At 41.4% G+C, this 20602-nt stretch overlaps 1 protein-coding gene across 1 annotated transcript; it reads right to left on the reverse strand.

Moving 5' to 3' along the window:
- Positions 1-1665: 1665 nt before the first annotated feature.
- On the reverse strand, positions 1666-18701 carry ppap2d (phosphatidic acid phosphatase type 2D). Its single transcript, XM_056401914.1, has 6 exons — positions 17868-18701; positions 5978-6135; positions 5544-5830; positions 5348-5405; positions 3469-3645; positions 1666-3241 (listed from the first exon to the last, which is right to left on the reverse strand). The coding sequence occupies exons 1-6, from the start codon at positions 18073-18075 to the stop codon at positions 3137-3139; spliced, it is 993 nt and encodes a 330-aa protein (XP_056257889.1). The 5' UTR covers positions 18076-18701; the 3' UTR covers positions 1666-3136.
- Between the last annotated feature and the right edge of the window lie 1901 nt (positions 18702-20602).

The following is a 20602-nucleotide window of genomic DNA, read 5'->3' on the forward strand; positions in this document are numbered from 1 at the left end:
CAGCTTTTAGTTGGTAGTAAACAAAGATAGGGTGAGTTAGGTGAGGGCTGTGCAAAGAGATATCTTTTACATGTCCATCAAAAGGGCCAGTTCATCACATAAACAAGGCCAGAGTTTCCCAAATGGAATTTGGCTAAGCTGCAAATGCCGTGATGATGTTATCAATGTCCGACAAAAAAAACATGTATGATACATGTGTCCTTTCCTCAAACAGAAAGAGCTATGCAGGTGAGCTACGTGCCTTCCTCAGCACACTTATCTGTGTGTTGATTTGAATCAGGACTCCCTCGCATCCGCCCTGCTATTTTTGCACCTGTCCAATTTCACAAAAATCATAATCTTATCAAGGAATTCCCCAAAGTTAAATATGAGTAAAAGGGAGAAAGTGGCTTTAGTTTTCTCTCACAGTGAAGCGTGTAGACAGTAATGGCTTTCACCTGTTGAGATAAGGGTTCAAATACCCCCCCCCCCCCCATTCTAAATGACCACAGAGCAAGGCTACTGTTCCTACTGTGTGCACAGCCACAGCAGTGTAAATAGTGAGGCCCATGTGCCTGGACCTTAGTAATCTGAGCACACAGAATCTGCCTCTGCTTGTCGACCCTGATTCATTTTCATTAAGGCCAAAGGGTTAGTGAGGAGGACACCAGTCACAGTGTAAACGAGATGTCATGTTTGACAGGGTGTGTGTGCTCAGCTCAGTGGAGCAGCCAAGCTCTCGCTCAGCTCAGTCACACACACCAAAACAGAATACAATAACAAGGAGTGAAGCAGGCACAGATAGACAAGAACCTGTCACACAAGCACAGGCATATACATTGTTCAGGAATGAAATATGTCTCCCTAGTTACAGTATTATGAAACAAAACAGGCCTGAAAACCACGATCGCATTCCTTCCCACCCTGACGCCCCACACCCATCACCCTCACTCTCCCCAATCTACCACCCCATCTGTTCTGCCAACTGCTCCATTACTCCTTCCCTTCATTACTGGACCACTTTTCCTGCTTGTCTGTCTCCCTTACCTCAGCATTATGAACACACCCATTACTGCAGCTCTCTCTCCTTCTCTCTGTCTCTTGCTCTCTCTGACTAATCTGGGCTGCTTTTTATTCTCCTCCCTCAGCCTGGAAGTAGATTGGAGAGAGGGAAAAAAAATGAAAGAAAATGCCTCAGACGGTACAACCTGTATCTTTCTAAGCATCTCCATGGTAGCATGACCCCCTGAAACAACCCATCATGCTCCACTGCACTTGAAAAGGACTGAGAGTGGGGAAGGGGCAGACCGAGGAAGGGTGCGAAGGGGAGAGAGAGAGAGAGAGAGAGAGAGAGAGAGAGAGAGAGAGAGAGAGAGAGAGAGAGAGAGAGAGAGAGAGAGAGAGAGAGAGAGAGAGCTGCAGTAATGAAAGAAATGAGGAGCACACTGGAGTGGAAGCTTCCAAACACAACAAGAGGTTAAATCACTTATCATTTCAGTGTTTGCATTTTGTTTCAGCCCATACAGAGGCTGGTATCCTGTTTGTAAAAAAAAAAAAAAAAATGAATGGCTCTACTGTATGCTGACTGACTTTCTGACTGTGTGTCTTGGTAGGCATGAGAGACTGTGGTGCATTGCTTTTCAGTTTGCTGACCCCTAAAAATAACAGACGACATAAGAAGTTAAAAACATTCAACATTCATTTTATTGGTTTGGTTTTTTGATTACAGTGGTTATTTCTGCCTTTCTGGCATTCACAGACAAAACAAACATGGAACAATAACTGAAAACACAAAAAATATAGCTTTCTGATAATATCCGTGGCTCAGTCTAGTAGTTACAACAGATACAATAGTAAGTCTCCGTACCTGATCAACACAAATGTAAATACAAACATAAACATGTAAAAACTGTCCAAAACTGGAACTAATACTTTTGAAATTCTGTGTAGTTTATAAAATGACATAGCTATTTACATTCAATTTGAATAATTATCATCTCAAGAAAAAACAAAAAAAAACAAATATAGTGTATGAGTCTGACATTAACAAAAATAAACACTGATTATTTAAAATTGTGATAAAATATATAATATTGATTATAATTAGAAGGTTCCATTATGTACGTTCAAGTGCTATTAATAAAGATGCACAGGAGGGCCGCTGGGGTCACACGACCATGTCAGCTCTCCTGTCACAGAGTGGCATAAATCAAGGTGCAGCTCAGAGATTGGAGTCCAGGGGCAAGAGTCAAAGGTTAAAAAATTCAGTCAAAACTCCGCCTCTGAGACACAGTCAAAAGTGGTTAGTACAGAAAAGTGGCAGCGAAGAGGAGGAAGTTAACCTGATTCCTCTTTGTCACTGCCTTGGTTACTCACAAAAAAGAAAGATAACATTGTATTACAGCACAAATACTGTCTTCTTTGCTTACATATAGGTTATTTTTTAGTCATAGTGTTGTAGGGCAGTCTGATTAGAGCAGTGACACATCAGGCCACTGGAAGGTAAAAACGGTTAGAAGTTGGAGCCAGTGCTTGTTCCTTATCGCTGCTAGTTCTGTAACTTTGTACAGAGCTGTCTTTACATCTGAGGTCTGATGGTCTCAGTTCACAGCGGCGGGGTAATGTCTTCCAAAGCTGAGCAGAGGATCAAAAACAAAGAGGAGGCGGGCGTTTTCTCCTCTCTCACCCAAGACCAAAGAGCGAGCAGTTCTGCTTTGAAAGCGAACCAAATGCACTGACCAAATGCCTCCATCACAGAAGAAAACAAGTTCAGACTGGCAACTATCAACATTAGCAGCTTCTAAAAATCCTCTTGAAAAATAGACTTTTTATTTTATTTTATTTTTTCATATATAAAAAAATATTACTATGCAGTTCTTTTCACTGGACGGGTTTGACTCACAGTCATATGTGCTTCTTGTATTTCACTGTATCTTAGATTACTGTGTGAATGTATGTTTTGTATGTGTAGCAGTATGCCCAAAAGAGCAAGCATGTGTAGACTTTTAATTGTGTCCCTCTCTTAGAATAATTCCCTTTCTTAAAAACTTACTCTCCCTTCTCTCTGCTGCTCACCTGCGCTATCTGACATTCTCTCTGTCTTTCTGCAGTCAGTCTTCTCTTATCATCTGATTCCTGGAATGATTGCATGTGCCTGCTAACAGACAGTTTGCTGGCTGCACAGTGGACTCTCCAGGGACGTGCTAGTGGGAGACAGGTCTGGACGGGCGCACGGCTTAAACATGGAGGAGATGTAGAAGGCCTGCGGGCACAGACATAAAACATGTCAGGAAATATACACAGACCACACACACTGTCAATCACCCATTGTTTATAAGCACCAGAGAGATCAGAGTGGGAAAAACGAAGGCGAGAGCCTATTGTGTAAGCTAACTCAGTCAACAGAGAGCAGAGAGAAACAAATCCCGTGAAGACAGAGATAACTGTTGTTCTAGACAACTATTAAGACAACAGTGATTTTCGACATACCACCCAGTACGCAGTGAGCCCTCCTTGGATGAAGCCTGTGAGGACATCGGTGGGGTGGTGACGGTAGTCAGAGATGCGGCTCAAGCCGGTGTAGATGGCGATCATCAATAAGAGGAACTGTATTAGTGGACGCAACAGCCGAGCTCCTCGCCACGACAACCGTGCCTGCAGGTAAAACTGCAAAGAAAAGAATAGAAATATTTCTATTATATTGTTACTGACTTGATCATCACTACAGACACGTGAATATAAGCATGAGGGTTTTTGTGTGTTAATGTATGCCCCACAAACATAAACTGATAATTATGTCTAATGATTCAAGTTCTATAAATGCAAGCAGAGCCCTTTAAGCGAAACATAGACATCCACTCAGTCTGCTACCCAGAGGGGGAAATAGAAGCTTGGCAAGAGTCCATTAACACTATCTAAACCTCATTTCCTCCTTTTGTTCATCCTCGTCGCCTGCATCAGTGCTACAGTGCAGAATGGATGTTTGTGTCTGTAAAAATGGGGTCACAGTGCAAGCGTGATTCAGATGCAGCGCTCACTTTACGAGGTGGCTGTAGGTCTGTCTGGACCCGTCAACCACTGGGGAGCACGTGGCCTACATTCCTGCACTTAGACCGACCCTCGCCAGGTCCCTCTCTTCCTCCCCTATCCCAACTGAGAGCAGGTGTCACTGTCCCTGCCTTAAACTCAAGCAGCTGGCCACGGTGCGGGTGGCATGTAGCTACAGGTTTGACGCATTCTCTCCAGGTTGTCTACAATCTGCTGAAACACTAGCTAGCAGCAAACTTGCATGCAAGGCTGTGTGCTTGTGCCTGTGGTGTGTGTGTGTGTGGAGAAAGAAACAATGGAGTGTGATGTGGAGAGGAGAGAAAATAAGGTTAACAAACACTGAGGCCCTCGGTTTTCTCAGAACACTTCTTCCCTTCAGTTCTATACCCTTTTATTTCTCTTATTCAGTCTCCCCCTACTCATCCTTGTCTATCTCTTTTTGTTCAGAAAGGAGCTGCTTTTCATTTACACTTCTATAGTGCACAAGTGCAAATAGAAGAGGCAGATTTTCTTTTCTTCTCTTTTTTTTCCACAGCACCATCTTCACTTCAATTTAGCTGCACACAATAAAATATTTAAGTCACTTTAAAGCATAATTTAAGGGTTAAAGAGGTGGAATACCTGAGAAAAATTAATATTTTATGGAAAATAATGCGCTTTTGTCTCCCTCTAACTGTCATTTCTCTCCCACAATGCATCCATGACTACTGGGCAGTGTGTGAGAGAAAGAGAAAGATGAAGAGAGGGGTGGCTGGGGAGGGGAGGAGGGGTTTAGAGGGTGTCTATTGCTGAAAGAAGCCTGTCGATCTCTCAGCAGGCATATTCAGCCCTACATCCCCCCCCTCTAAATGAGACCCACAACAAGGCCTCCACTGTCTGCGTAGTCTCTTCATCTATTCATGCTCCCCGTGGAAAACATTCTCCCTCATTCTCTAACTCCCCCACCACCCCACACACCCTCCCTGTCTCACCAGCTCTTTTAGTTTGAAGCAGGAGGCGTTTGGAGAACTGCTGCTCTCAAAGATCTCCTCCCCCATGATCAGGAAGTGTGAATATATTCAACAGCACATGCCTTGATGTGCGTGTTTGTGTATGTTTAATTAGCTTATCTAGTTAATAGTTGCACACAGTGTTCTTGGCCTCTAGGGATTGATGTTTTCTCTAATAACTAAACGAAAGTGAGAGCTATAATATTCCCCCATCATTGTAAACACAGAACCAAATACTGTAATTATACCACACAAGCTCAGCTGAATGGTGAAGGTCACATTCCAGATGTGTGTGGTTGAGTGTGTGTGTTTGTAAGGTAGAGGTGACTTACTGCCAGATAGAGCATGGTGTACATTGCAAAGGAAGCATGGCCAGAAAAAAAAGACTTCCTGAAAGAGAAAATCAATGAAACATGCCAAAGGTTAGATATTTACTATTCTTTTCAAGCTAAAATTCAGCACACCCCACCCTTAGCAAACACACCAAATCATTTCTGAGCAAAAACACACACCACACACACCACACACCTTGCCTCCTCCACCATCTTCTGATTATGCTGCCTGCAGTTGACTTGGGACACATAGCTGCCTGGACTGCAGTTGATGGACGCATAGGTGATGTTACAGACAGACAGGAAGTTGGGTCGCAGACGCCCCACACTTAGTTTGGCCATATTGGTGAGAGACTGACCCACACAGCAACCAAACAGGAAGCTTCCCAGCTCCTTGTACAGGCATGACACATAGCGGTTTCGAACAAAAGCCCGCGAGTGTACACCTCGGAAACGCACCCGGTAGCATTCACCCAGTGCAATCTGAGAAAGGAATAAGACAAGAGAAACGAAAGTCATACCACAGAGCCGCTTGTTTTACTCTTATTACAAACACATGCATCATTAACCATATTAAATTGATGACAACTTTAACTCAGTGTACTAATATTCAGCAGGTATACTGCTTACCGTTAGGCCAGTGATGGCTATACCGCCAGCGATGAGCAGGCTGTCAGGGATGGCCTCTCTCTCCACGTAGGGATAGGTGATACTGGAGTCTCCACAGAAAAAGCCTCTTTTGTACGGAGTCACTGCCTTCAACTCACATGCAAAGAATGGGATGGAGGCTGATGAAATGTGGGGGAGAAGGGGAGGGGGGAGGCAGACAAAAAACAAAAGATGGCTTGATGAATGTCTGTGAGCATGTGGTCTGTGCAACGAGGATCACAGAAACGGCAAGATACAGAGATAGTCGGTAGCATAGACTAACATAAAGGAGGCCTTCTCCTGTCTCACAGGAGAATGGCATTGAGATACAACATGACTTCCAGATCACCGGGGGATCAAGCATTCCACACATGGCTGCTTCCACCAGAGGAGCAGGGAGAAGGAGAGATGATGGACATCTGAAGACAGACAGAAGGGAATGACAGTTGAGAATTAAGATGAGGAAGGAGGAAGAAGATATTAGAGAGCATGTTGCACAGAAAATTTCAGTGTGCAAAAGGGGACAATAAACATTGTGAGAAGGACAAGGTATAGTTTAACAATGACATATTGTTCTACTGAAAAGCACTTACTTTAATCAGTCCATTTTATCTTACATTAACAACTGCCCTACATATCTGTTCACTACACTTCCTGGTTGGTCACTAATCTGTATCAGGTGAGAGGGGTCAAGGTCTGACTCACTTAAGCAAACACACCTCACAGCCTGACGGTGAATGTTCACTGGGTAAAAGTTGTGCAACATTTTAATGTTGTCAAGAGGATGAGAGGGTGTTTGTATCTCCTACAAATGAGGGCTGAACTGCATTGCTTTTATTCTGTGTTGTACTAATGTACTAATAGCCAATAGCCCTGCAAAGGCCTGTCCAGCCTGCTCCATTTCTCTGTCCCTTATCCCATGTCCCCTTGTCACCCCATGGAATGCAGCGAGAACATGGGACTAATCATTAACCTCTGTGCCTCTCCCTGTCATCCCAGGCCTGCTGGTTGGCTGGAACGCACCCAGGCCAAAACACTGCTCCTGCCAGGGAATCTCTCAGACTACGTGACTGAGTAGTGCACAGGATACACACTCAAAATCAGGCCAAAAGGAACAACATATAAACACACACCCAAACATGCAAACAATAGAATGCAAACATGGCTTTAAGTGCAATATATTAATAATTTTCAACCAACAAAGGACAGGATATGAATACCTGACCTAGGTACGGTAACTGTGTCCACATTGGCTTTGTTTCAGTTTTAGCTATTATTCTGTGTGATTGCTATCACAACCATTAGGTCCACTAATAAAACACCCATATGATTCGTTGAGCCTCACCAAACTGATAAACTAGAATAATAATCTATAGATTTGTGGCTATCAGCTATAATAAAGACACAACTCTCAACTGCTGTGTGACTGCAATGTACCTGAGATACAGCCAGACTGGATATAACTGAACTCGAAAAAGTGTGCATTAGTGACCTCTGTACTCAAAGTCATGCTGCCCTAACAGAAAGACAAAACACAGATAAAAGCCAGCCCACTTCTATTTTTTATTTTTTTAAATGTGCCTGAGTAAGGAAGTGAGGGAGGGAAACACGTTGCAGGCAGATAGCAGCAGCTGTGACGCCAACAAAGAGAGAGAGAGAGAGATAGGAAACACCTCTCATCTGACCCACATCTCTCGCGCATCTCAATCCGTCGCCACAGTCACGGGCATCTCCTCACACACACCTACGTAAATTCAGCTAAGTCACGCACTAATGTAGCTCAAAATAACACACATCTGTACGTGACCACATACAGGTGCTGTTTGTGCTATACATAACCTTATTGTTAGGTACAGTTACATTACATGTCTTTAGGAACAGAAAACAGTTTGCTGTGCTTCAAGTCATTCTGATTGGTTTTATATTTACTAAGACGGTTGGAGTACTAGATTAAGTCCATTTTTCCTGTTCATTTAAAAATAAATATCCGGTAGGAGGGTTTCCTGGATCATTTCTGCCACCTGCATAAATTGCACACACATCTCTTAATCCCCATATCGTAATCCCTTTATCTGTGTGTATCATACCTGGAGACCTGCAGAGATATGGTCTGGTTCATGTCTAGTTTAAAGTGAGTGGGTGAGTGGGGATTTTTTTAAATTTGCTTCAAATGAAGTACACTCCATTTTAAACACGTTTTAACTGAAAAAAAAAAAAAAAAAAGACCAGCTAACACACGGTCAACAGTTGCAGACTGCTGGCTTGGTGTCCTCCTGGTGTCCATGTGTGTTGAATGTGTGACAGGAGGGGGAACAGAATGATTGTGCTGCAGATTAGTATGTTTGTGTGAATACTATGAATCAAAATGGCAAAATTATCAGTATGCATTGTATTCAATGCATCAATGTACTTTTAACAATGAGAGTAATATTTAATAATGACCATTGATTGGGGCAGCTTCTTTCATACTGTCTTTGATCAAAAAGTGGAAAACTTATAATGAATGTCTAAGTGCTTTGTAAGCCATTTTACACAGACTCAGGCATGCCTTATTTTCTCTGAAATGTGTTTTTTTTCATAAATCATACTTTTGTGTTTTTTGTGTGCTCAGATTTTACATCAAGTACAGCATTTGACATCTATTTTGCCATAAAATTACTGGTTTTGGGTTTAAATTACGTCAGTTTTATAGGAAACAAAAAATGTTTTTTGCTTTCCATACCATCCATTAACAGACTTTCTTTGTATCCTCATCAGATTCCACAATATGGCCAGGCCTCTCTAAATAATCAATATTTAGCTGCATTGACGGAGAGGTAATGGACAGATTCTCCATTAAGGCCTAAACACTCTGAGTTACAGTAGGAACATGGGCTTCTTAAGGGATCATTTTAGATTCATATGGTGGTCTAATGGGAATAATGAAGCTCTCAGCCAGTTAGCAGCATATTCTATTACCTCAGGCCTGCCAGTACTGATGGCTTGTCTTGTTTTCCTGTTTTTGCATGAAGTTCATGGACAGGCACGGCACCAAAGGCCAAGAATCAAAGGTCACTCCAGTGACAAACAAAGTTGTTTGCAAAGTTTCCCAATTAAACAAAGCCACAAACTTTACCTTAACCTGAATAATGTGTGAGTAAGCAGCCAGTCTCAGTGCTGTACAATAAATCAAATATGAAACAATAGTGCTTGAAATCATATGCAAAGTTACTGAGTATCTGTGCAATCCTATACAAATTACAGGCTCACAGTCAGCCGCTATGCTTTACAACTACATTAAAACAGTTTTCACAACAAGACAAAAACACTCTAGAGACCCTCACATCATCTGTCAGGCAGCTGTGAGCAAACCTCTGCACCTGGCCAAGACATGCTCAAAAGAGAGCCAGGCCAGGAAGGCCTGCGAGGGGACCCAAAAGGAGGTGGAGGAGTGGGTCGGCTCCCACAGCAAGGCCAAAATGTGCTGCTCGCTGGGCCTGACACTCAAAGCAGGAATGCTTTCAAATAGTCAAAAGGGACAGAAAGAAAGGAGGAGGGGGCAGAAGAGAGGGAGGGAGGAAGGAGATGAGGAGGAATGAGAGCAGAGGGGATATGTGCCTCACTCTGAGAAACTTTTCTGGTTCTAATTTACACATCTATGACCACAGCCCAGAATGAGCTCACTGTGAGAGGAGAATAACAACAACCAAAAGCAAGAAATAAAAAAAAAAAAAAAAACCTATGCAGAAAGTGATTAAAGACAGTGTGCAAAGAAAAGAGGGTAGATGGTAATTATTCATCGACATACTTTCAGGTCATATTGCTGAACATCTGCTGATCAATACATAAACTAAAACTAGGCTGAAATGCATGGCCAAAAGGCTAGAAAATTGACAAATAGGGTGAGGGCAGTAATGGTAGGGTGAGAGAAAACTGTAATGATGGAGCCAAGAGAGATGCTGCAAGGGTTTCTCTATGGAGAACAGCAGACGGAGGCGATTAGTGGTGGTTCTGGAATGTGAGGGTCAGAGATCTGGGCTCTGCTGGGACCCGCTCTGTAAACACAACCCCGCCTCGACCAGCAGAATACCCCCAAATACACATACAGACTCAACACACTCACATACACATAAAAACCACACTTGGATGCAAACAAACCAAACCTGCAGCCACAAAGACTAACAGACAACCAAACAAACCGCAAAAAACCCACTAGCACCTAGAAAAAAACACTAACCAACCAAATAAACCATGCTAGAGCCAGAAAACCACATACAATCAAACAATCCTAAAGAAAAGGAACAGCCCATTCACTATCACAGACCTAAATGAACTCGTGTGGATGCTGCTGCTGCTGTAGGACAAACACCCTGTGCATCCCAATAGATTAGCATGACACACAGCCTAAAGCTATATCTAAGCCACAACAAGGGCCATCTGTGTCATCACACCCAATAATATCTGACTGTACAGGCTTCGTTCTACATTTGCCCTTTGATAGGACTGGAGGACATACAATTAGTGACCTGTCAACACAGGTCCATCTGGCCTGCAGCTTATACTGGGCTGGGCCTGAGCTGTGGAACCAGCTTGCTACAGCACCCTTCAGGGGTGGTCCACCCTCGCTGGGCCTCTCATCCAGCTTGCATGTGCCAGTATTTCCCAACAAAATTCTGAGCTGCTTGTTTACTTTCAAGTCAACCTTGCTAAAAAATAATAAGCTAGTGAACTGACTTGTGAAGTGTTGTAATTTGAATCTTTGCGAGCATGATAATCCCTGGTAACAACACTATAAGTCTGCCTAACATGCTCATAAACAGTGGTCAGCAGTGGGGCTGGGTGGGCTTGTACGATTATTTGTGCAATAATGACTTTAACTGCACAAAGCTGTCTCCATAAACTGGCCATGATCTGCTCTTTTATCTAATCACTATTCATTTAGAATCAGATACTTTGAGGGCACAGCCAATTTTTTTTTACATTTCAGCTGATATAAAAAAGTCTTTGTTTAAAGAAGCAGTCTGGGAAGAGAGTGCACACCATCACACAAGCTCAAGCACACAAAAGAATGAACACACACACCACTGTATGGTAGGTAACACTTAAATAGGAGGTGAAGTCATTCGCACCAAGGCGGTGATTATGATTGGCAACCATAAACTGCAACAGACCCAATTACTAAGTACTGTGAGTGCATGTGAGTGTCCTAGAAGGTGGTTCTTCCTGTTCTTCCTTGGTGGCCCAATCCAGGTAGTGGAGAGGTGGAATAAGGGTGAACAGCAGCCCCCTGCACTGACACACACCCATTTCTTTTCCCATAATTTGCTGGATTGTTGTTCTGGGAGACTGATCTGTTTTGTCTGCCCTGCTGGCAGCACAAAGAGATTAATCAGCGAAGAACAAAGAGGGACTGAGGAGCCACAGAAGCTCTGGATCTTTGTTAACCATCTGCTATCATCAGCATCTGCTGCAGCTGGACCCCATACAGCCTCTTCTAGAAGACAACCACTGCTTCAGTTATTATGGCGCATTACCCTTCCACCCCCACACCCACCTAAAAAACATGTTTTTGTAGGCAATAGCGGGCCTTCTTCCCTTTTCTCGCAATATTTTGATCAAATCAGCTAGTATCCGATTCAATTGATTCAGGCACACAGGTTTGTTCTGTTTTTAAAAGACACACGATGCATGTATCCACCTCATATGCAGTGGGAAAAACGGCCCAGAGAGAAACAGTGAGGCAGCTTAAAGTACTTCAGTAGCCAAATATGCTAATATTTATTGAAGCTTTTGGTGCGCAAAATCAACAAATTCACAGAGCAAAAGAAAGCCATGAGAGTGTGTGAAGCAAAATGATATTTTTTGCGAGCTGCCTTTATGTTGCTTCACCTTCCACCATCGCACCATCGTTGCTTGCCCCTTCCACTGTTACTGTTGAAGCTGGCCAGTGGAGACATGCCTCCCACAGCTGCTTCTGTTCTCTCCACACTTCACTGACCTGTTTCCTGGAGCTCGGCTCTGGAGTTCAGGGCATGAGTGGTGAGGTCTGAAGTGGGCTGTCTGTCTGCCTGTCTGATTCAGCAAGAACATAAAGGACCCGCCACTGTGGTATGCACCTTGAAAACTTTAAAGGAGTTATCTGGTGGGTTTTGCGGTGAGAAGGTAAGGGTGTGCGCAGTGAGGTGAGGGCTGGCAGTCTGCAATGTGAGAATGACACAGGGTTGTGGTTTAGACTGCAGGGGAGGTGTTTGGCATGGAGCGGCCTGGTTGTGGTGTTACTGTATGTATGGAAAGAGTTGAGGGCTGCAGGGCTGTTTTGGTTTGGTCAAAAGAATATGCAGTTGGAGCAACTTCTGAGAGGAACTTGAGGGGATGACGGGAGTAAAGACTCCAGCAGGTGAGATGTGACACAATGATAAAATGTTCCTGATGATGTGTAACCATGCCATGGTGCCAGGAGGGGGGTGTCTAAGTCTCCAAAAATAGGAGGAGAACGAGTCATTAATTCTGACAGACACAATGCAGGGCTACAGGTTGTATTCGGATACAGGTACATACAGTACTTTGATGGTAAGCCTCTCCAGACCCATTCTAGCTAATGAGCACTGAGGATTAGAGAGCTACTCACATCTTTATTCACTCATTACGGCTAATACCTATGGACCACCCTGGGCACTTATGGAACCGTCATCGAGAAGAAGATTGCAGCTGTCTCATTAAAAGTTAATTTGAAGCTATTTGGTGTCTGAACCTTTCCAGTGCTTCTCTGAATAATACTTCCTCACTACGACATAAACAGACAGCTGTAGATAAGATCCCTCAGGCGCCCCTGGGTCTGACCTCTGACCCCTACAGTAGACCCTCAGCCCCTTCTCTTTTTCCATGCCTCATTCTACTCTCCCTCCCCTTGGGTGCTTGCCGACTCAGGCTCTCACTTGCCCCTCAGCCTTCAGGCAACTGAGACGTCTCTAAGGCCTGAGCTGGCTCTGGTGTGCTAATGGGTGAAGGAAGACATATTGACAGCAAAGTACAGTGAATGCAGCCATATAGTCGGTCTAATGAAGGGCGCAGCTAATGAATTCCTGAACTTTTGCAGTGCTTTCAAATGGGAGGGAGATGCATTAGTGCACTAACGACAGAGAGTAAGCAAGATCACTTCTTCCACTAGCTAATGATTTGACTGAGCCATTTTTAATGGCTCTCCATCTGTCAGCCTCAGAGTGACGCCAATGTGTCTCATAACTTTGTGTGTGTTTGATCATGGCCTAAAATGCACAGCAAAACAGCACCGGCGAATATGTCAACAAACAGCACGCACATGGCAGCTGTAGTAGGGTGTCTGCGTTAGCAGTCGCGATGACGCATACGCAAACAAACACCCACACCCACACATAAGCACGCACACACACATAAATACACATCCATAATTTAATATTCCTGGCCCTGTACACACCAACATGCTGTGACGTGTCGGCCTCTTGCTGTCTCACTCACTTGGCAGCTTTCTCTGCCAAAAGAACAGAACCAGGAATCTTACTAACATAAACCCGCCACCCGCCCAAAACACACACACACACACACACACACACAGACATAAAACACACACACTCACACACCTCGCTATGTTGCTGGAACACCTTCAGTCCCAAAATAGAGATTGTCTAAAGAAAAGAGGAGAAAAAGAGAAGGGGGCAAAGGCAGAGATAAGCTGGAAAGACTAATCCCTTTTAGAATTCAGATCACTCAGGTAGATACCTATCCTCTCCTAACCTAACCTCTCGTCCTGGCATGCTGCTTCACGTCTAGAACAAAAAACACACTCGCACACAACAGTGATCAACAGATTCAAGTTTTCTCTTTGTAAAGTATCCAAAAACTAGTTCTGTTTTTACTATTGAATCGATCACTTTCTTGTTTTAAATAGATAAATGTATGGAATTTATCAACAGTGTGAATAATTTTTCTCTATTGTATTCATTTAACCGAGCCTAAGAACTTATGTATATCCAGTATGAAACTGAAATCTTTCAATTAACCCCTATAAGAAGGTCAAGTCTAGTGGCAATTGTCATGTTTCTCTAAGCTGTATAAGCTAATAATGGGGGCCACTTCCAATCATTTCCCAATTACTCTTAAGAGAGGCAATAACTGGCTTTATTGGGGTGATGACAGAGTACAGACCACCTGTGCAGGAGGGAAACAGAAGTGCAGTCTGGGAGGCCTGTCCCTGCATGCTTGGTAGATATGACAAACACCCGACACCTCCTGACCTCTGGTTGGCTGGACACTAGATCTTAGATGCAGCCACAGGGCACAGATTCTGTCAGCTCTGTCCTGGTCAAACCCCTACAGTCCCTTGCATACACTTTAACACACAAGCAAACACTTGAACAGATTCAGGCATTTGCATTCTGCAGCTTCCATGGAGCTTACTGACACTGAGCTCAACCAGAACAATCAATCTCTGTGAAGCATCCATCGTGTGCATGTCAGAACAGCCCCATAAACAACGCAGCCTTATTACTAAAATACGACAATGTTAGACAAGCCCGGTGCTGACTACGAGTATGATCAGGTAACCTGAGTCAAAGCCTCACTTAATGACATCAATATCCTAGCAGTCAACAGACAGATTTAAGCTCATTCATAATGCCACACAATACTACCTTTATGTCATGACTTAAAATCCAAAGATAACACTAATACACATGGAGAGGCTGTGAAAACCTCAGAACACTGTGGAATCCCTCTTCAGCTGATAGCATAATGAGCATGGATGCTTCAGGGTAAAATTCCACAGTTACAGTGGTGAATGAGCCCCTTTACGGAATGAATAATGCCAGCGGGTCAGCCGTCTGAGAGAATCCGATGATGGCATTTTTTAAGGAAAATTGGGTTAGTCAGAGATAAGAGGGTTTAGCTAAAAGAAGGGTTCAATTCATTTCCAATAAGTGATGACATTCAGTGCCAAATGCCCACAGATGAGTCGGGGTCAGGCCTCTGCTGATAACTGCCATGGTGGTTATCAGAGATATGCAAGATGCAGTCAGACAGGCAGGAATCTGTAAGTAACTTAATAGCTAATACACTCTACCAGTGTAACAATACATCATATTGTACTGTATTATCCAATATTATGCTCTGATTTTAGTATTGTTTAACTATTTGAACAATTCACTACATATTGTTTATTAGGTAATGTTGAGGTTATTGACCTCAGAAAACAACTCTTTTGTGTTTGATATAAATGCAAAGCAACATCTGTGTTTTGTCTTATTTTTGCTGGAGAGAAACGAGACTAAATAGGTCAGGAAATCTCTAAAACATTCAACCCTTATTCTGAAAACACAAAACAAGGTATTTTACTGTACTCACAGTGTCAATCAATTCAAACTAGGACCTCTGTGATTGTTACATTGCTAGCAAGAAGGGGACTTCCTTCAAATTTACTAAAGTATATTTCAGTCACAATACCAGCTTACTCTATAAATCCTCTAAGTTGTGTCCACCTTGAGGCTAAATGATTCAATCTCAGTGTTAAGAGGAGGGGTCAGGGCACACAATTTAGTGAGAAAACAAGTGGCGCGCTCAGTGCGTGTCATAGGAGGAGAACTGAAAGTGACCATTTCCTCCATCGTGCTGACTGATGCTGGGTTGCTCGCCACTTCCTACACACAGAACAAAGCTGCTGAGGAGTATGCAGAGCAAACAGTTAATAGCATACCTGCAGGGGTGAAGAATAATACTGTAATGAAACTAACTGCCTCACACTGTTGTTTTGTTTGCCGGACTACTTCCTATGCTTTAACTGCCAACAAGGCTGAGACCTGTCGGTCTGCCTAGACGGGTTCCGCCTCTCTCGTGCTGCAGGTCCAAATAACTACTCACTCACACAACACAGATGCTCCCCTCCCTACCATAGTCATAGTCATGTGATATGACAACATGAAACTTATGGAATTATATTATGTACAAGTATCTCACTTCACAACATGATTGGCAGTCCATGATTCATTTCTTTGCATGCTAGCATGGAAATCAAATATATCGAACATCCATCAACCATTTGTTATATTTCTATTGAAGAAACTTGCAATAATTATTGGTATTATTTTATCACCCAGCCCTCCTGGCACTTCACAGGGGTATTCCTATGTTTTCGAACCTTCAATGAACAACATTTCAGTTGGAAATATTGTTCTTTTTCCTCCCCTATATTTCAGCTGTAGACACAAGATTTATAGCTATTTATAGAGTATATAGTTTACACTACTTAGACATATGAATCACTTATACCAAGCATCTCAACACTGCCTTTATGTTGGCATATCAATTATTTGATACTGTGAAAGGAATTCCTGTGACTTAGAGTAATCATTTTTGAATACCTGATAACATGTTAATTGAATACTTATTTAATATAAACATCAATCCATTATTTTAAATGGAATATTTTAACAGTTTGGAATTTGGTGACTAACTTTTTTTTTTTTTTTTTTTTTTTTTTTAATTTGGACTCTTATACTATAAGCTATCGTTAAGATGGATAGTAGAGCTCCAAGGATGGGTAGTTTATTCAATTAGTTGAATGAAAAAAAAGTTCATCTCCAGCTGCTTTGATAATCATTTAATCCTTTAAGTAATTTTTTGAGGCAAAAATTACATTTAATGGTTCCTACTTCTCAAGTGGTAGAGTCACTGCTTTTCTTGGTCTTACTTTACTGTAAAAGAATATTTTTAGGTTTTGGACTGTTGATCAGACAAGACATGATGTTAAATTACATCAACTGGTGCTGTAGGATATTGTCATGGGCATTTATATCTGTGTTTTTGATGTTTTAGAGAATGATTAATCAGTTGATTTAGAAGATTTTCAGCAGATTAATCGATAAGAAAAAATCATCTTCATATGCAGCCCTTACAGAAAGTGGTAATTATGACTCATCTAACAGTCATTATTATCTATAAACAGTTTGCCATTTATCAAGTAAAAAAACAAAAAATTGCAAGATGACTTTTCTCCATTATAAATTGAAAACCTTGAGGTTTTGTGAGGGCTGGTACACAAACTAATCAATATGATTTTGTACAATAAAATGTAAAAACACAATGACTGATGTTCTACTTCATGATTAAAAGAAATCATTTGTCACAATTATCTTATTAAATCCAAAGTATGTATTTGTAGAGTCATTCATTTTGACCACTACATCATGGTTATGTCACTTTCCCCTGAGTTGTTGTCCACATGTTGTTACTGATGTTTCTAATTTTCCCTTTGAAAACTGTTGTTTAATTTTCCAGCTGAGCGCTGTAAGTTGTTTGTGTCTGACATTCAGTAATCCTGCAGTGAGAGAGAGACTGAAGCACTTATAGAACAGAGGTAATTTTCGGCACGAGAACACAAGCACCGGTCATGTTTTTATCAGAATTCCCACGTTCTTCTCCCGGGAACTTTGAGGGTTACCATGGGAACATATTAATTCCTGGGACAACTCTGCACCCCCACCCCCCTCCCTCTGCCTTCTGCCCCCACGTGCACCACGGGGACCGAGCTGAAAGTTTTCTGCTCCTTTGAACAGTTTCCATTTGACTCCTGGAAAAATGCTTTGCAGCTTCGTTAACTTTAACAAATTCCCATCCAATGTGATTTTTCCCTGACGAAAACCAGCGTCGTTTCACCTCCTCATAACCCCTGAGAAAGTCAATATGATTTACACAGCTGCGAGTATGTGGGCACTTGAAAAAATATCTGTACAAACCTTTGAAACAACCAGTGATAGTGGTATACGGTACATTCAAATAGGAATTATGGTCACTTTCTAATAACACTGAAGTGTTTGCCTGAGCTCAAAACCATTCATGTAAATTAAGTATATACAACTATTCTTACCGACAAAAAGACATATTACATCCAAGCCGACAAGCATCTTTCTCTTGGTGCAAAATGAGCTCTCCTCCTCAGTTTGGGTGAGGAAATGCTTCCCAGCACCGTTCTCCCTCCCTTCCCCGGTCCCTCCGCTGTCAGCTAACCGGAGCTGGAGCTCCGCGTCCCGGGGCAGCGTGTTGCCGTGGGTACCGGTGGAGTTGAACTTTTGCATGTCTTTAGCTAAATAAGCTACTTACAACTTGTTTTTCAAAAAAGTAGTTGCAGTTAGTCCGTTTGTCGCTGCTGTAGCTGGTAAATGATGGAAATTCCCAAACTTTTCAGTCCGTCCTTCGTCGGTGCAACAAATCCATGTCAACGAAGGTTTGACAGCAGCAGCCCCCGGTCAACCAGCCAACCGACAAGCTAGATGAGGTAACGTTTCACGTTTGTTATTAAAAAAAAGTGCTGAGACAAAGAAAGGTGGGAGTTAATTGGAAACAGGACGGACCTCAAACAACTCAGTTAAATCACAACAAACTTCTCCTAAGTGGGAGCGTGTTTTAGCCCACAATATGCTCCCAGCCGACCAGCGTTCACGTTTATGTCACACAGAACTGGTTCAAACTTTCAAAATAAAGTTCTTTCTTAATTAAAACTCGGTCGAGTAACTGTGAAACCACAACTTTGGTCGAAAAATCGTATTATTTCCGGTGTAATGCGGTTTGACTTGACGCAGCTGCAGATCTGAAAACCTCTCCGGTAAAAACCCAACAAAAATCAACGTGTAGCCTGACGATCAGGCTGTAGCTCAAAACGTGTTGGATCCACCTGACAGCTGTTCAGTGAGTGGTCCTCTCCACTGAGATGTTTCCTGTCCCATTCAACTGTCCCACCCATGTGAGGACACGTCCCACATACACATCTTCAGCCCCTCTCTAGACTAATAACACAAATTTAGGGAATTTTGTTTTCGTTTTCACAAACCCAACAGTAAAGAAACATCTGCAAAAAAAAAAATCGAATCTTTTTAATATCGACTTTTAATGAAAGAATTAAAAGTGCCCACGTGTGACCGGGTTCGACACTATTATCATTTTTTATAATTTTCATTTTTTAATAAAATTATATTTATTGTTCCATCTATGCCCTTATACATGCAAGACTGCCTGGCAAATTTTTTCCACAATATTGACTCCTGGTGTTTGGCTGTCTGCCAATACACTAGACAGATAGACCAAAGACAACCTGAACACATGATATGAACTGGAAAAAAATCTCAGGAAACCTATACGTTTATGAAAGTTAATCGAATTCAGGTGTCTTGACTGAATCAATTAACTACACAGGCCGTTTGATTTCTCAGTGATCAACTCCTAGTAGTTGTTAATGCCTCGCTCACCGTGTGTTTTAGAACAGAGGTTTCCTGCCACCTGGTGTAAAGACAAAGGCACAGCTTCAGCATGATGAGACTGTAAAGACACTGACTGCTGTTGTTTATTGCAAATAAACAAGGGTGTAGATTTGTGTTGAATTTCGATATATATGTAATATATGTACATGTGACGTAAAATCATGTTTTTAAAGTATAGCCTATTTATGTAAAAAATTACATATGAAACCTGTTAGAAATTGAAACAATATCATATATTGACATACATTTTTACCTAATAGAAAAAAGAATTTTTGTATTTTTATTTTATACACTCGTTGCATAAATATATATAAACCAAAGCCTGTCAGTATATGTTCATATTATATATGTAAATATGAAAGATAGACATGTATGTTTAAATTTAATAAGAAATTATTAAGAATATACAATCATATACAAACATATAAAATTTTAATAAGCATGTTGTTTCAATAAAGTTGCATTTGCAGTTGCAGAAAGTCATAAAAAAGTAATAGTAAAGTATGGCATGAAAATGTTTGGATACAGTAAGCCATAAAAAGTCATAGAAAGTCATAAAAACGTCAAAGTATAGTAAGAAATTAAAATGTCAAAACATGTCATAATATAGTGAGGCATAAATACATAAAAAAAAACATTATAAGGCATAAAAACTTCAAAAAACATCAGAGTATAATAAGGCATCAAAATGTCAAAGAATGTAAGTAAGTAAGTAAGGCATAAAAAGTCATAGTATAGTAAGGCATGAGAAGTAATAGTATAGTAAGGCATAATCACGTCATAGTACAGTAAGGCATAGAAACATCAAAAAACATCATTTTATATGAAGGCATAAAACATAACATTATATTAAGGCACAAAACTGTCAAAAAACAATGTAAAATAATAAGGCATAACAAGCCATACTATAGTAAGGCATGAAAACAACAAAGAAAGTCATAGTATAGTGAGACGTAAAAATTTGAACCTCATAGTATAGCAAAACCTAAAAATGTCAAAAACGTCACAGTATAGTGAGGCATAAAACTTACCATTATATTAAGGCGTTAAACGTTATAGTATAGTAAGGCATAACAACGTCAAAAAACCTCATAGTAAAGTAAGGCATAAAAATGACTAAATAAATCATAGTATAGCAAGGCATAAAAACGTCTAAAAACGTCAAAGTCTAGTAAGGCCTAAAAATTTCAAAAAACATCATGTTATATGAAGGCATAAAACAAAACATTATATTATATAAGATTATATACATGACAAACTTTTTGTTGTATTATAACACATAAAAGCATCAAAGTATAGTAAGGCATAAAGACATTGTGGTACAGTAAGGCATAAAACTCATAGAAAG

Source organism: Seriola aureovittata, chromosome 17 (assembly GCF_021018895.1).
Source record: "Seriola aureovittata isolate HTS-2021-v1 ecotype China chromosome 17, ASM2101889v1, whole genome shotgun sequence".
Lineage (NCBI taxonomy): Eukaryota > Metazoa > Chordata > Actinopteri > Carangiformes > Carangidae > Seriola > Seriola aureovittata.